At 42.4% G+C, this 18313-nt stretch overlaps 1 protein-coding gene across 8 annotated transcripts in view; it reads left to right on the forward strand.

Annotated features, from left to right (window-relative positions):
* The window catches only part of LOC123758602 (transmembrane protein 181), a 439494-nt gene that overhangs the window by 37318 nt on the left and 383863 nt on the right, over window positions 1-18313 (forward strand). For all 8 annotated transcript variants that reach the window (XM_069334329.1, XM_069334331.1, XM_069334330.1 and 5 more), the window contains exon 2: window positions 9850-9953. In XM_069334329.1, coding sequence (XP_069190430.1) covers window positions 9850-9953 — 104 coding nt within the window. The remainder of the gene's footprint in view (window positions 1-9849; window positions 9954-18313) is intronic.

Consider the following 18313-nt stretch of genomic DNA (forward strand, 5'->3'; position numbering starts at 1 on the left):
AATAAAAATGAATAAAGGCTAATTTTCTCTAAATTACTGAATACTATAGGATGATTCATTATACGCAGATATGAACAAAGCGTCGGTTATTTCCACCGCGAATTCCCCTGGGGGTCAGGTCACCATGCGGCTCAGCTTCCCATTCTCTTTTGTCGATAAACCACTCTGGATAATTCTTACAACAGCCTAGTCTGTTACAATATATCTACGTTAATATTAACTCCAATAAAAAAAATTGACCTCATACATAATGAAATGGGTAGCTTTATCATTTCATAAGAAAAAAAATAGAGAAAATATATTAGTTCAGGAAAACTTGGCTTATTAGGCAAATCGGGACTTGCATAGTAGGCCGAAAAGTGAATTCTGGCTACTAGGTACGACATATATATATATATATATATATATATATATATATATATATATATATATATATATAATATATATAATATATATAAACTAACTTGTGTTATTTAGCCATGATAGTATTACAGAAGAGCCTGAGTGTGATAATGACTGTGTACAGTGTTCAAAAATCAGTGATTCAATGCTATTCACGATATTCACAGCGCTAGCTACAGCACCACAGCATTATTTCGTCTATATAGGAATCTTCAAACGACTTCTTATGTTACTTTACAAAATAAACTTGCGGTCCATTATTCATTTACAGGGTTTAGTGACCAGGATTGTGATAACAGCAGGATTGTGGTGATAATTAGCGCTGTGCGTAGTATTGTGGGAGGAGGGAGGGAATCCAGATAGCGTCACTGTGTGGGGCAGCCACACATGTTTTGCTCACCATACTAGCTTAGTAGTTCGCTATGGTGAACACATATGTACATGGGTATATACAATGTGTGTATATAGTGTTATAACGACAACAGGAGTATGTTGAGAGGAGCTATTTTGGAAAGGGGTGACGTCGTAATCGTAGTGTTGTCTGCTGTCTGCTAAGTGATTTCTCATGCAGTGTATGGCCACTATACAGTTTGGACACAATACCGGTTTACTTGCATAGTTCTGGTGAATAAAACATGTAGATTGGTATACATAACATATGTAAATAGTGTAATAAAAACAATAACAGTATAGTGGGAGGAGGGGTGATGGCGAGTACAATGTTGGAGGAGAGAGGGAGGACTGGCTGGCTGGGTGTGGTAGCTCACACTTGTGGAGTTCTGATTGTGCTTATGGTGTGTGTATATATTGTGTGATACTGTACAGTGTATGTGTAAATAGATTGTATATATACATAAATTAGGATGATACATTGAAAATATGTGCCAGATGTGTACACATGTGTCATGCATGTAACAGTGTCTTCGGACAATATGGATGTTCTACTGCGATAATATAGTGTACATGTTCATTATACGTAGGATTGGCATGTAAAAACAAATAAAATGTACAGGGGTACCTCGGTTTAAAAGTTTAATCTGTTCCTGGAGATGGCTCGTATTCCGAAAACTCGTAAACCGAAGCTAATTTCCCAATAAGAAATAATGGGAAATGAAATAATCCATTCCTGACTATCCAAAACCCTCACTTCAAATTAAATTTTATACCTAATTCATCAAAATCTACACTACAAAACTATGTTCAAGTTATTAATTACTATTGCTGATGACTGCTGTTGGCATATGGAAGATGAGGAGGGGAGAGGAGGAGAAGTGTTACTGTTTGGAAGTGGAGTCCCCTTCCATTATAACATCAGGCGGTGAGGACCTCTCTGGGGTGCATTCTCTGGCACATTGACCAGACCACACACTAGGAGGTGAAGGGACGACGATGTTTCGGTCCGTCCTGGACCATTCTCAAGTCGATTGTGATTCTCTGGCACGTTTTGCCTGCATACCACTAGGTCCTGGTTGTGGCTCACCGCTCGATTTTCTCACAAAGCAGTTCATTGATGACTGTTTTTCCCTTCTTCGCAAGATGTTTCTATAGTGAGGCATCACATTGTCATTGAAAAGATTAATGCAAAGGCCTACTACAGCTTTCTCTGGGTGAGTCGTTTCAATAAAAGTTTACATTTCTTCCCACATCTCACACCACTTCTTAATGGTTGCAGAAGGGACATTCGCTGCTGCCTCATCCTCCTCCTCCACTGGAGAAACATCCTCAGCTGTGTCTTCTTGCTGTTTCTTTTGAAGGGCTTGGAGTTCTTCGGTGGTCAGTTCTTCGTTGTGTTCTTCCACGAACTCCTCCACATCAGCACCATCCAATTCCAAGCCCATTTGCCTGCCCAGAGTAACAATTTCCTCAACAATAGGCACATCATTTACAGGCTCAAACCCCTCAAAGTCTAGCTCTGTCACACATTCAGGCCACAATTTTCTTCAGCCAGAGATCTGGGTTCTTTGAGTCACTTCTTGCCAGGCTTTGTCAATGAGTTTTAAAGCACTACAAATGTTAAAATGGTCTTTCCAGAACTCTTTGAGGGTGAGTTTTGTGGCTTCAGTCACTTCAAAACATTTCCGGAAAAGTACCCTTTCATAAAGTTTCTTAAAATTTGCTATGATTTTCTGGTCCATAGGCTGAATTAGAGTGGTGGTGTTAGGAGGAAGGAACTTTACTGTAAGAAAATTACTGTATCTGTGCAACAATTCATCTTCCAAGCCTGGAGGATGAGTAGGAGCATTGTTGAGGAGAAGCAGGGCCTTGAGTGGCAATTGTTTCTCCTGCAGATATTTTTGTATGGCAGGGCACACCACTTCATTCACCCACTCCGAAAAAAAATCCTAGTCACCCATGCCCTTTTATTAGCCCTCCACATCACACACATTTGGTTTTTCTGCACTTTATACTGTTTGAAAACCCTTGGATTTTCAGAATGATACACAAGCATGGGTTTAATTTTCAAATCGCCACTCGCATTTGAACACAGCACAAGCGTAAACCTATCTTTCATAGGCTTGTGTCCAGGGCAATGATTTTTCCTCCTTGGTAATGTATGTCCTCTTAGGCAATCTTTTTCCAGAACAGTCCTGTCTCATCACAATTAAAAACTTGTTGCGGTAGGTATCCCTCAGCCTCTGCAAACTCTTTAAATTCTTCAAAAAATCTTTCAGCCACTGGTTTGTCTGAGCTGGCAACCTCCCCATGCCTCGCAACACTATGAATACCACTTCTTTTTCAACATTTTTCAAACCATCCCCTGCTTGCCTTAACCCTTGTGTTGACCAGGGCTAATTAGCATTGTCACCCACAGGTGCATACCAAAAAAAAAAATTATTATTTTTTCTTCTAAACCTGTTAATTTGTGTTCTCTGATCATGGAAAAATATCACAAGTGGCATATATTGCCCACTATAGGGCAGGGAAGTCTAGCAAAAAACAGGCGCTGACTCAGCGTGCATCCCAGACGGTCTGTTGCTCCCAGCTGTCGGGCAGGAGTGGCCACAAAGAGATAACTACCTAATTATTTCAATGTCTCAATTTTTGTAGTTTTTTTTTGCTGTAATATTATTTAGTAGTGCGTAGTGTGATATATTTATATAATAAAATGAGTGAATCATCGCTGTACTCAAAGTTATGGTGTGCATATTGTTGATTCAATTATGTTCATCAAACGGTGAACAAATACTCTGTTGGTTATTACACTATATACACAGGTTATATATAAGTATCTGCATGTTTTGTTCACCATAACGAACCACTAAGTTGGTATTATGAGTCAAAAAACGAGGAGTGACTGCCACACACCAGCCAGCCACTCGCTGCCACTCACTCCCTCAACACCTCACTCGCCCACATTCTCCTCCCACCATACTGTTTTTGCTTTTATTCACTACTAGCAGTACCTGACCACTCATTGCTGTGGCTCGGCATCGCATGTGCGTTGCTGAGCCAAAGCAACCATCCCTGTCCCCCAGTCCTCCCCCCCCATTCCCCCTCACCCGTCTCCTCGGCCTCCCAACCATTCCCCACTCCACTGTCCCCTTGTCCTCCCCACTATTCCCCACTCCACTATCCCCTCTTCCTTCCCACCATACCCTACTTCCCTGTCCCTTTGTCCTTCCCACCATTCTCCATTTCCCCCATCCCTCGTCCCCACTATCCCAAACTTGCCCCTTCGTCCTTCCCCTCCATTACCCCCTCCCTTGTCCCCTCGTCCTCCCCACCATCTCTCACTTCCATCCCCTTGTCATCCCCACCATTCCCCACTCCCTTGTCCGATGCCTTCTAAAATGGTCTGATGTTCCCATCAGAAAATTGGGAACATAAGTGATCTGATGTTCCCATCACTGAAATAGAAGAAAACAGTTAAAAAATGGAATGAAAATATGAAAAAATAAAAAAATAAACTATGCTCAAGAAATGAGCAGTATGGTAAAGAACACAGCTCAATTCCAATGCAATTCACACAAAATAATTAAATGAAAATAAATAAATAAATCTATGAAAATTCAATTTATCAATGCGATCAGAAACATTGAAATGGAATTGTAACATATTTAGTATAGCATGTGTGTTGCTCTTACATGCAACAGATGGCGCTGTTTTTCAAGAAAAGCATAGTTTTACTCGTCGTAGGTGTGGCATCTATACTTATATTTAGGAAATGAACGGTATGGTAAACAACACAGCTCAATTCCAACACAATGTCACACAAAATAATTCAATAAAAAATAAAATAAATAAAAAAACTATGAAAATAAAATTTATCAATGCAAACGGAAACATTGAAATGGAATTCATGACATGTTTAGTATAGCATGCATGTTGCTATTATGTGCAACAGGTGCAGCTGTTTTTCAAAAATGCATGTTTTTACCTGTCACAGGGGTGGCATCAATATAGTAGGTATATAAAAAGACGCGCCTATTCGAATACAATGTTGTCAAAATTTCAAAGCAGTCAGTAGAGCTTTCGAAGATTTCCCTTACATGAAAAACAAAGTTTTTCTGAAAAAGCATGTTTTTTTTTAGCGTCACAGACGTGACATCTATATACTGTAGTATGTATATAAAAACCTGCTCGGATGCGAATGGAACATCGTGTGAAAATTTCACAGCAATCGGTGAAGAACTTTCGGAGATTAGTGGTTATGCACAAACGAACATTTCCATTTTTATTTATATAGATATACAGACGTTATATGTATCTACATTCGTGTTCACCATAACGAACCACGAAGTTGGCATGCTGAGTGGCAGTGGCAGCCCGCCACTGGCTGCCACTTCCTCCCTCAATTCACCTGACTCGCCCACATTCTCCTCCCACAATACTATTTTTGCTTTTATTCGCTATATACAGACGTTATATATAATTATCTACATGTTTTGTTCGCCACAACTGTACAACTAAGTTGATTTAGTTAATTCAGGCACTAAGAGATGTTGCTACACAGTCATCTGGCGGCTGCCTCCCTGACACATTCAAGGTCAGACGCACTAAAATTTCACCTCCAACAATACTGTTTGTGGTGTTATTACCCTATATACAGACGTTATATATAAGTATCTACATGGTTTTGTTCACCATAACTGTTCAACTAAGCCGGTATAATGCCCAAAGAACATAGTGGCCACCCCTACCAACATGACAAATCATGCAGATGTTGCCACCCCCATCACCAAAATGGCTTCTCCCCAACACTCCTTTTGCTGTTATTACACTGTATATACACGTTACATATAAGTATCTACATTCGTGTTCACCATAACGAACCACTAAGTTGGTATGCTGAGTGGCAGTCCGCCACTGGCTGCCACTCCCTCCCTCACCTCACCTGACTCGCCACAATTCTCCTCCCACCATACTGTTTTTGCTTTTATATACAGACATTTTATATATAAGTATCTGCATGTTTTGCTCACTATAGCGAACAACTAAGCTGGTATAGTGAGTCCAGACAGTAAAAAGTGGTCACACAGAGTCAGCAGACAATGCTACATCCCTCCCCACCAAGATAATCCTGGTCATTTTTATCACAGTCAGGGGTCGTCTGTAATAATATCATCGCTAAATAATAGCATGAACATATATATTATGGCAATTTTAGGCGATGCGTGTTTAGTGTGTAAAACTGTACATATTGTAATTTTAGTGAATTTTTAACAGGTAATATTGCGACAATAAACATTTATTGTGGACACATTACTGACACATGTATCACAGTTCCAGGGAACATTATGAACGTTCTACTGTATACATATCGTAAAGGACACAAATATGCATCATATATGATAAAAAAACAAATAAAACTGCATTGGAAATACATAAAACAAATAATTGAAAATATATTTATGGCAACACCCAGTGCTTGAATGGCCCGCGCGACCGTGTCTGGGCGATTCACACACGGGCGACCAGGCCCTGATGATGTCACAGCGCACCTTGTCCATCTCCCCACAGCCAAAGTAAGTGGAATTTGGTATTTATTTTTACATAGACATGTTCAGGGAATGGAATTTATCATATTATGAAGAAAAAATAATTTTTTGGGAACACTTTATTTCATGCGCACCGGGGGAATTTCACAATAAACTCCGCGCAGCACGGTGGTTAAATGTAAAGTGTTCATGGTCATTGCTCCATTTGCTTCTCTGAGGGGACCAATTTCTGCCTCATGGACCCCAGTAGGCTTACATAGGACTCTGCGACTGATGACAATGAAGTAGTATGGTACTTGATCAGAAAGATTGCTTCAAGGAGCCTCCGGGGCTCACTCAGAAACTGGCATTTCATTACATTCAACTCTTGTTTTTTTTTCAAAGTTTGTTATATTTTTGTTATTCTCTTGTATGATAATGAGTTAGTCTCTCGGCATTGGCTTGACCTAGATTTACCACTGTCTCCCTTCCCCAATTTTGAAACAAGTCATTAGAACCTGTTAAGCAGCATGTATCTCTGTGAAGCCATATGCACAAGGGACCAACTGAGGTGCTCGGTTCAAAGTTACTCAAAAAACAAAAAATTTTGTTTTACATATGAATGTGAAAATGTTAATGAATGGTGGAAAATATATTTTAAGAGTAAAATTATGTACAGTAGTTGAGTTATAACTCATTCTTTTTTGGGGGAGCCCCGTCGGCTCCCCGGAGCTTTACCAGGCTGATATGCTAATGTCAGACTTTGGCATCAGTCATGTGTATGGAGGTCTAGGGCCTACCGGGGACCACGGCCAGAACCTGGCCCCCTCAGAGAGGCAAGGGGAGCAATGGCCTATAGAAACCCCCGTGTGGTTGGAAGCATTCTATGTCTGCCATCGACCGGGTCAAGCATCCAGAAAGGTAAGCATTCCAAAACAAACCCCTATTCTGGTTAAAATTGCTACCTAAAGCTGAACTAGTGGATGGAACTTCCCAACAGAAAACTAGCAAACTAGTATGACGTCACACGTCACCGCGCCGCTGTCTGCGTAGCTCCCCCCTCCCCGGGAGGGGGAAGGGGGAGCCCCAGACCTCCCACGCCGGCTATCCACCCATCAGTTCTGAGGCTGATGCTATAGGCACCGGTTATGTGCTCCGGCTCTGGTAGTTGTTTCAGCACTATACCTAGAGTGTGGTGTCTGTCTTCTAGGTGGTGCGTGAGCTGGGAGTGAGTCTCCAGTACTCGGGCTGCATGCGCCTAGGGTTCCCTTTCCTAGGTGCCCTGTAAGTACTACCCTTGGGGCTTGGGCCACCTTCCACAAGTTCCTTGGGTCCTGCCTGTTTGTCCATCCCTGGTCGTTTCCTGGGGTTTGTGCTTCAGCTCTTTCATCATGCCTCTCCCCAGTCGTTTTCCTGGCATCTCCTTTGGTCAGTTTTGCCTGCACTTGCTGCTGTGGGGGGGGGGGGGGGTCGGTTTCCACCGCTTCATTTCCTTGTGCGTTCCCTTGTTTCCTCCTCTGCCGCAGGGGTGTTCTGCGTGCGTTCCTTGGCTTCTTGGGCGTTCTTTCAGCCTGTGTCCTGTGGTGTGCTTCTTTGTCTCGGTCTGTTGCAGTTGCTCGTACCCCGTGGTTCGGGTACTGTTTCTGGTGGCAACCCTTCCACCTTCTTCGGTTCTTAGCTTACCCTGCCGGTTGGCTTTTCGGGGTCTTGCGATGTCTCGTGTCGGACCCGTCGTTTCTGAACTGGCGGGTTTGCTTGCTTTGGGGAGTTTTTCTGTTCGGCATATGTTCCATCTCCTTGTGCTGCCTGGGTTTCGGTGATCGCGCCTGAGATCTTCCCGTGGCTCCGCCTTTTCCTGGGCTCGGAGGGGCCTTGTTGGGGCTGCTTACGTTCTGCCTCGCGGTCTCGCCTCCGGTTGGTGGTCGGGTGGCTTCGTGGTAGGTGTCCCACCTGCGTACTTCTCTTGGCGGCAGCATGGGGTATTTTGGTGGTCCTTCCTTTTCCTGTCCCTTCTTAGGTGGCTGTACTTGTTAGCATCGGCTTGGTTTTCTGGTGGGGGTTGGGGGCCGTCGTCTTGCCACATACTATCGCCTCTTTTCGTGTAGCGCTGGCAGCGCCGCTTCGGCTTGCTTTCGGTCTTGGTGCTGCTTCTGCACCGTTAATAAGCTGTCTCGTGCGTTGTTTCACCTCCGGCCTGTTCGTGCACCGCTTGCACTGTCCTGGTATCTGGTCAGCGTGCTATGTCTTCTCCTCGGTTGGTAGTGCCCCTTCGGTTCCGGTTTGTTTTTTCATCGGCTCTTTTTCCTTTTGGCATTTGCCTCTGGGGGTCGGGTCGCTGAGTTTTCTTGCTCCTTCGGCTTTAGCGTTTTGGTTGTTCAGTGGCAGCAGTCTCCATCTTTTCTGGTGCGGGGTGGGGCTGCTGTGTTCTGGAGGGGTCCTTGGTTTGTTGGTGCTTGGTTGGTTGGGCCGGGGTGTGTCGAGTTTTGTGCTCAGTGGCGGCCTTCCGCTGTTAATTGTGTGCCATGGCATCTGTGTCCGGGGCACGTTTTGCGTTGATCCGGTTCTGTTCTTCCCGGTTCGCGGGTGATGGTGTCCCAGGTTGTCAGTCGTGTTCTTGTGGCTAAGCTGCCTGTGTTCTTCCCCCATGCCTGTGGCGTTCGTGGCTTCGCTGCTCTCGCTGCCGTCTGAGTGACATGTCCTTGCGGTCATTCGGGCATGGATCTTTGGTGTTCGTACGGGGGCCTTGCTGCTCGTTGTTCTCGTGTTGTTCCCGGGACTTTTAGGGGCTGTGGCACCACGGGTTGGCGTTTGCTGCCGGTTGTCTCGCTTCCGTGGGGGGTACGTGGTGTCCACCTCCCGGTTCCGTCCCTTTGACCTTCCTCTGTGGGTAGTTAGCTCCGGGGAGCTGACGGGCTCCCCCCAGAAAACCAGCGTTGAATGTAATGAATCGCCATTTTCTGGGCGAGACCCGGAGGCTCCCCGGCAACCCTCTCTCCCTCCGGTCGGCGGTTTTTCGCGTGTTTTGACATCCAGCCTCAGAACTGATGGGTGGATAGCCGGAGTGGGAGGTCTGGGGCTCCCCCTTCCCCCTCCCGGGGAGGGGGGAGCTGCACAGACAGCGGCGCGGTGACGTGTGACGTCATACTAGTTTGCTTATTTTCTGTTGGAAAGTTCTATCCACTAGTTCGTCTTTAGGTAGTAATTTTAACCAGAATAGGGGTTTGTTTTGGAATGCTTACCTTTCTGGATGCTTGACCTGGTCGATGGCAGACATAGAATGCTTCCAACCACACGGGGCTTTCTACAGGCCATTGCTCCCCCTTGCATCTCTGAGGGGGCCAGGTTCTGGCCGTGGTCCCCGGTAGGCCCTAGAACTCCATGCACATTACTGATGCTAAAGTCTGACATTAGCATATCAGCCTGGTAAAGCTCCGGGGAGCCTCCGGGTCTCATTTTCATGTAATGAAAATGGCGTTTCATTACATTCAATGCTGGTTTTTTAGTAAAGAGATCCTCCTCCTTGCAACAGGTCCGTTCAAATGCGACTCTACACAATGCACAAAAGAGAATTTGTAATGGTTTTCATCGTCTTCTTTGCTACACTTGGTCTTGCTCTCTTCATTGGGCTGGCAGGTAAGATAAGTTGGGTTCTCATTATTTTATATTTGTTGCATTAACAAAACATTTGTAAATACTGTTTAATTTAAGAGTTCTGTAGTGAAGTAGTCAGCACAGTTGGGTCATACCTAAAAGGTTCAGGGTTCAATTCCTGCTGTAGCACTGAAACATTTAGAAGCATTTCTTTTCACCCCATGCCTCTGTTCACCTAACAGCAACTATGTACTGGGAAGTTAGGCAACTGTTGAGGGTTGCATCTTGAGGAACTGGTTGGCCTGGGGAAATCTTGTTAAGCCTAACAAATTTCCTGGCCCTGAAAATGAAAAACCAATTATTGACTTAGGAGAACAATAATAGGATAATTTGTTTCCTTAGGGAAATATTAGTAGTCTATTGTAAAAGTATTAACCCTTGTATGGCGCCGCCTGGCTATTTAGCATGTCACCTGTGTCACTCAGAGGCGCATACCAAAAAAAAAATATACATTTTTTCTTCTAAACCTGTTAATTTGTGTTCACTGATCATGGGAAAAATAAAAAAAAATCATAAGTGGCATATATTGCCCGCTATAGGGCGGGGAAGTCTGGCAAAAAACAGGCACTGACTCAGCGTGCGTCCCAGACGGTCTGTTGCTCACCAGCTGTCAGGCCGGAGTTGCCACAAAGAGATAGTTACATAATTATTTCAATGTCTCTGATTGATTTTTCATAGTTTTTTGCTGTAATATTATTCAATAGTGTGTAGTGTGATATATTTATATAATAAAATGATAATCATCGCTGTACTCAAAAATATGGTGTGCATATTGTTGATTCAATTATGTTCATCAAACAGTGAACAAATACTTTGTCGGTCATTACACTATATACACAAGTTATATATAAGTATCTGCATGTTTTGTTCACCATAACGAACCACTAAGTTGCTACTATGAGTCAAAAAGTAACGAGGAGTGACCGCCACACACCAGCCAGCCACTCACTCCCTCAACACCTCACTCGCCCACATTCTCCTCCCACCATACTGTTTTTGCTTTTATTCACTATATACAGACGTTATATATAAGTATCCACATTCATGTTCACCATAACGAACCACTAAGTTGGCATGCTGAGTGGCAGTGCCAGTGGCAGCCCGCCACTGGCTGCTACTTCCTCCCTCCCTCAAGTCACCTGACTCACCCACATTCTCCTCCCACAATACTGTTTTTGCTTTTATTCACTATATACAGACGCTATATATAAGTATCCACATTCATGTTCACCATAACGAACCACTAAGTTGGTATGCTGAGTGGCAGTGGCAGCCCGCCACTGGCTGCCACTCTCTCCCTCCCTCACCTCACCTGACTTGCCACAATTCTCCTCCCACCATACTGTTTTTGCTTTTATATACAGACGTTATATATATAAGTATTTGCATGTTCTGTTCACCATAACTGTACATCTAAGCTTGTATCGTGAGTAAGGGCACAAAGACGTAGCTACTCACAGAGTCAGCTGGTGGCGGCTGCTCTCAAGGCCAGACGCACTAATATTTCTCCTCCAACAATACTGTTTGTGGTGTTATTTCGCTATATACACACATTATATATAAGTATCTTCCTGTTTTATTCACCATACTTGTACAAGTAAACTGGTATGGTGCCCAAAGACCATAGTGGTCACCAATAAACAACATAAGTCGTGCAGACGACGCACCTCCTTCACCAAAATGGCAGCTCCCAACCTACTCCTCTTGCTGTTTATACCCTCTATACACACGTTATATATAAGTATCTACATTTGTGTTCACCATAGCGAACCACTAAGCTGGTATGGTGAGTGCAGTCAATAAAAGGTGGCCACATATAGTCAGAAGACGACGCCACCACCCTCCCTCCCACAGCATTACTCCTCCCTCCATGGAGCACAGTGCTAAATATCACCACAATCCTGATATTATCAGAACCCTGGTCAGTTTTACCACAGTCAGGGGTCTTCTGTAATAATATCATCGTTACATAATAGAATGAACAAGTATATTATGGCATTTTTACGCGATGCTGTGGTCACAAGCTGAACAGCAGTGCTGTGAGTTCATGCTGCATGCATCAGGCGTGGTAGCTCACTCACTACCGAGGCCCCTAACACCCGGAAATTTGGCCCACGATTTTTAACAAAAATGGGGTCTGTTTACAAGAGCCCTGATGAAGGTGTGGTGAACCCTGTGTATCTGCAGATCGTTTAAATCTTGCATAGTATTCCAAAGCATCATATGATGCGATGCGCAATTTACTGCATGTCGGTCAAAGCATCATATGATGCGATGCGCAACTTAAGGGTTAACTACAGTTGGCTTCATTATTGACTCCAATTGAAGACCCAGGTTTGATTCCTGGGCAGGACAGAAATGGTTGAACATGTTTATTTTCATCCAATGCCTCGGTTCACCAAGCAGAGGCATTGGAGTCATTGGATCAGGAGTTAGGCAACTGTTGTAGGGTTGCATCTTGGGGAAGGTCAGTGGGTAGACCTTGGGTACCTTGATACACGCCTGGAGAGAGTGTGTGAGAGTGAGAGAGAGTGTGAGAGTGAGTGTGAGAGAGTGAGTGAGTGTGAGAGAATGAGTGAGTGTGAGAGAGTGAGTGTGTGAGTAATTACCTAAGTGTAGTTACAGGATGAGAGTTACGCTCGTGGTGTCCTGTCTCCCCAGCACTCTTTGTCATATAATGCTTTGAAATTACTGACGGTTTTGGCCTCCACCACCTTCTCACTTAACTTGTTCCAACCGTCTACCACTCTATTTACAAAAGTGAATTTTCGTATATTTCTCCGGCAGCTTTGTTTCGTTAGTTTAAATCTAAGACCTCTTGTTCTTGAAGATCCGGGTCTCAGGAACTCTTCCCTATCAATTTTATCGATTCCTGTTACTATTTTGAACGTAGTGATCATATCGCCTCTTTTTCTTCTATCTTCTAGTTTTGGCATATTTAATGCCTCTAACCTCTCCTTGTAGCTCTTGTCCTTCAGTTCTGGGAGCCACTTAGTGGCATGTCGTTGCACCTTTTCCAGTTTGTTGATGTGCTTCTTAAGATATGGGCACCATACAACCGCTGCATATTCCAGCTTTGGTCTAATAAAAGTCGTGAACAATTTCTTTAGTATTTCTCCATCCATGTATTTAAAAGCAATTCTGAGGTTAGAAAGTGTAGCATAAGCTCTTCGCACAATGTTCTTAATGTGGTCCTCAGGTGACAGTTTCTATCTAGAACCACCCCTAGATCCCTTTCTTTGTCAGAATTCTTTAAAGATTTCTCACATAATTTATAGGTTGTGTGGGGTCTATGTTCTCCAATTCCACATTCCATAACATGGCATTTATTCATATTAAATTCCATTTGCTAAGTGTTGCTCCATATACTTATTTTGTCCAGGTCTTCTTGAAGGGCATGACAATCATCTAGGTTTCTTATCTTCCCTATTATCTTTGCATCATCAGCAAACATGTTCATGTAATTCTGTATTCCCACTGGTAGATAGTTTATGTAGACAATGAACATTACCGGTGCAAGAACTGAAGCCTGTGGTACTCCACTCGTAACATTCCTCCAGTCCGATACCTTGCCTCTGATTACGGCCCTCATTTTTCTGTCAGTTAGGAAATTTTTCATCCATGTTAGTAGCTTACCTGTCACTCCTCCAATATGTTCCAGTTTCCAGAACAACCTCTTATGGGAAACTCTGTCGAAAGCCTTTTTTAGGTCCAGATAGATGCAGTCAACCCAACCATCTCTTTCCTGTAAAATCTCTGTGGCTCAATCATAAAAACTGAGCAAGTTCATTACACAGGATCTTCCAGATCGAAAAACATACTGTCTGTCTGATATTATATCGTTTTCCTCCACGTGTTCTACCCATTTAATTTTAATATTTTTTCCAATATATTGACTATTACACTTGTCAATGATACAGGTCTATAATTAAGGGGATCTTCCCTGTTTCCACTTTTGTAGATTGGAACTATGTTAGCCTTTTTCCACACATCAGCTACAACTCCTGTACACAGGGATGCCTAAAAAATCAGTTGAAATGGAATGCTGAGCTCAGGTGCACATTCTCTTAGAACCCATGGTGAAACTCCATCTGGACCAACTGCTTTGTTTTTACTTAGCTCCTTGAGCATTTTTTCCACTTCATCTCTAGACACCTCTATGTGCTCTATGTTGTTCCCTGGAATTCTTATTGTGTCTGGTTCCCTAAAGATTTCATTTTGTACAAACACACTTTGGAACTTTTCGTTTAGTGTTTCACACATTTCCTTTTCATTTTCTGTGAATCTATTTCCCATTTTCAACCTCTGAATATTATCCTTTACCTGCAATTTGTTGTTTATGAATTTATAGAATACACCTGGTTCTGTTTTACTTTTGTTTGCAATCCCTTTTTCAAAATTTCTTTCTGCCTCTCTCCTCACTGCCGTGTAGTTGTTTCTCGCATCTTTGTATCGCTCGTATATTTGGGGGTTTGGCCTCTTCCTGTATTGATTCCATTTTTGTGTCTTTTGGTCTCTGGCCCTCTCGCAATTTCTATTGAACCAATCCTGTTTCCTAGTTCTGCATCTCTGTTTTGGTATAAATTTGTTTGTGCCTTTATCATATATTTCACAAAACTTGACATACATCTCGTTCACTTCCTTGTCTAGCATCAAGTCTGTCCAATTATACTCACTAAAAAAATTTCTAAGGTGGCCATAATGTCCTCTCCTGAAGTCATGTTTTTCAACTGCTTCAACCTCCTTATTTTCTTCCAGATTATAACGCACTGCATACTTTATTCCTAAAAAGACATGGTCACTTTTACCCAAGGGAGGAAAGTACTGAATGTCAAATATCTCTTCCTCCTTCCTGGTAAATATCAAATCTAGCATAGAGGGAACGTCCCCTTCCCTCATCCTCGTAGCTTTTTAACATGTTGATACAAGAATGATTCCAGGATGAGGTCTACAAATCTACAGGTCCAAAAATCTTCTGTTTTAGCTTCATATGCTTCCCAGTCTATGGATTTCAAGTTGAAGTCACCGACTATCAACAGTCACGATCTATCGTTATCCGCTCTCGCTATAATCTCTCATTATTGTTATAAGACCTTCGCGTTTACTATCTAGCTCCTCCTTTGACCATGTGCTGCTTGGCGGTGGATTATATGCATTTATGATCATTAGTTTATCATCCTCATGGCAGATCTCTAGTGCTATTATGTTAACTTCTTGTGGATTGGCAGTCATTATTTCTTTCACTTTAGGTGTTCTTTCACCAGCACAGCAACGCCACCACCTTTCCTAATTTTTCTGTCCCGTCTTGAAATTGAGTAGCCCCTTGGAAATATGACCTCATTTAAAATAACATCTTCAAGTTTTGTCCCCGTGAGTGCAACAATGTCTGGTGTCTGCAGCTGTATTACATCACTTAACTCCAGTATCTTTGATCTCACTCCATCTATGTTGGTGTATGCAATCTTCAGGAGCTTGTTCCCCCTCTCCTTATTCTTCACTCCCCCTCTCTCTAATGATTTTGTTGGTTTGCCTTTATATACCACTTTACTGGTCTGCCTACCCCTATCACTTTGTAGAAAAAAGAATTGATTTCTTCTTCATTCCTGCTCTCATTTAAACGTTTTGCCTCGGCGAGGTTCAGTTTTAGCTTCTCTCTGTCTTCTTTTGAAAGATCTCGTCTTAACGACCACACTTTCCCATCCTCATCACTTTGTAATTTTCTGGCATTCCTGAGTACTTCTTCCATCTGTTTGGCACCATTTAGGGTGATCCTCAAAGGTCGATCTTTCCCTTTTACGTATTTTCCTATTCTCCTGTAGTCGCACACATTCTCTATGGTAGTAAAACCTTCTACGAGGCCAACAATTTTATCTACTACTTTAGCTTCTTCTACAGCTCTTTCTGAGCTAGATGTTATCTCCTTTTCTTTGCAACCAAAAATTATCAGGGATTTGCTCCAGTCAACTGTGTTTTGCACCAACTTCGGGTTAGATGCCAATTCCTTTCTCACTTCCAACCTAATGTTTGTTTTATCTTGGTTGCTGCAGTGTTTGACTTCCTTTACTGCTTCTTCTATTTTTTCCTTCTCCTTGGCCACTTGTGCATAAGTGAGTTACATATCTTTCTTGCACTGTTCTATTCCCTGTGTAACTTCCTCCATCTGTGCTGACAAAAGCTGTTTCTCCTGTTGAATTTCCTTGCCTAACCTATTGTAGTCATTTATGTTTAAATTTACTTTAACTTCTTCCATAGCTATTTTTAAGAGTTTTTCTTCTTCCATGGCTTTGCAATTTGTTTTCAATTGATTTTTATCCTTGCACAAGTCTTTCACTATATCCTCAAGACATAAAACTTTGCTATTCAAATAGTCATTACTTTCTTTCAATTTACTAATTATTTCTACATGAGAGTTCACTATAGTATCTAATTTTACCAACTTGTTATGTAGCCTACTAATATCAATGCTTTCCTCATTGAATCCCTCAAAATCAAGCTCTGTTTTGTTTTTCCTCTTGCCGGCGGCCATCCTGAATGTTCTTCTCTGCACTGTAAACACTAGGGCAACTTTTTCTCATTTGATTTTTCACTTCCCTTAGCACATTCCTGTGATCTCACCTATTTTTCAAAAGCACTATACCTTTATGTTCTCTGGGACACCACTCGCTATCATCGTCCTGTACTACAATACTTAGGATTGTTGAAATATGCTGGAGCTCCTCTGATGCAAGTGTTGACCCTAGGGGTGTCACCTTTTGAATGAGTGTGAGAGAGTGAGTGTGAGTGAGTGTAATTACCTAAGTGTAATTACCTAAGTGTAGTTACAGGATGAGAGCTACGCTCGTGGTGTCCCGTCTTCCCAGCACTCTTTGTCATATAACGCTTTGAAACTACTGACGGTCTTGGCCTCCACCACCTTCTCACTTAACTTGTTCTAACCGTCTACCACTCTATTTGCGAAGGTGAATTTTCTTATATTTCTTCGGCATCTGTGTTTAGCTAGTTTAAATCTATGACCTCTTGTTCTTGAAGTTCCAGGTCTCAGGAAGTCTTCCCTGTCGATTTTATTAAATCCTGTTACTATTTTGTACGTAGTGATCATATCACCTCTTTTTCTTCTGTCTTCTAGTTTTGGCATATTTAATGCTTCTAACCTCTCCTCGTAGCTCTTGCCCTTCAGTTCTGGGAGCCACTTAGTAGCATGTCTTTGCACCTTTTCCAGTTTGTTGATGTGCTTCTTAAGATATGGGCACCACACAACAGCTGCATATTCTAGCTTTGGCCTAACAAAAGTCATGAACAATTTCTTTAGTATATCGCCATCCATGTATTTAAATGCAATTCTGAAGTTAGAAAGCATAGCATAGGCTCCTTGCACAATATTCTTTATGTGGTCCTCAGGTGATAGTTTTCTATCTAGAACCACTCCTAGATCTCTTTCTTTATCAGAATTCTTTAAAGATTTCTCACATAATATATAGGTTGTATGGGGTCTATGTTCTCCTATTCCACATTCCATAACATGACATTTATTAACATTAAATTCCATTTGCCAAGTGGTGCTCCATATACTTATTTTGTCCAGGTCTTCTTGAAGGGCATGACAGTCATCTAAATTTCTTATCCTTCCTATTATCTTAGCATCATCAGCAAGCATCATCAGCAAACATGTTCATATAATTCTGTATACCAACTGGTAGATCATTTATGTACACAATAAACATCACTGGTGCAAGAACTGAACCCTGTGGTACTCCACTTGTGACATTTCTCCATTCCGATACATTGCCTCTGATTACTGCCCTCATTTTTCTATCAGTCAGAAAATTTTTCATCCATGATAGAAGCTTACCTGTCACCCCTCCAATATTTTCCAGTTTCCAGAACAACCTCTTATGTGGAACTCTGTCGAAAGCCTTTTTTAGGTCCAGATAGATGCAGTCAACCCAGCCATCTCTTTCCTGTAATATCTCTGTGGCCCGATCGTAGAAACTGAGTAAATTCGATACACAGGATCTTCCTGATCGAAAACCATACTGTCTGTCTGATATTATATCATTTCTCTCCAGGTGTTCTACCCATTTAGTTTTGATTAGCTTTTCCAATACTTTCACTATTACACTTGTCAATGATACAGGTCTATAATTGAGGGGGTCTTCCCTGCTGCCACTTTTGTAGATTGGAACTATGTTAGCCTGTTTCCACACGTCTGCTACGATTCCTGTACACAGGGATGCCTGAAAGATCAGGTGAAGTGGAATGCTGAGCTCAGATGCACATTCTCTCAGAACCCATGGTGAAACGCCATCTGGGCCAGCTGCTTTGTTCCTCCCGAGCTCCTTTAG

Source organism: Procambarus clarkii, chromosome 31 (genome assembly GCF_040958095.1).
Source record: "Procambarus clarkii isolate CNS0578487 chromosome 31, FALCON_Pclarkii_2.0, whole genome shotgun sequence".
Taxonomy (NCBI): Eukaryota; Metazoa; Arthropoda; class Malacostraca; order Decapoda; family Cambaridae; genus Procambarus; species Procambarus clarkii.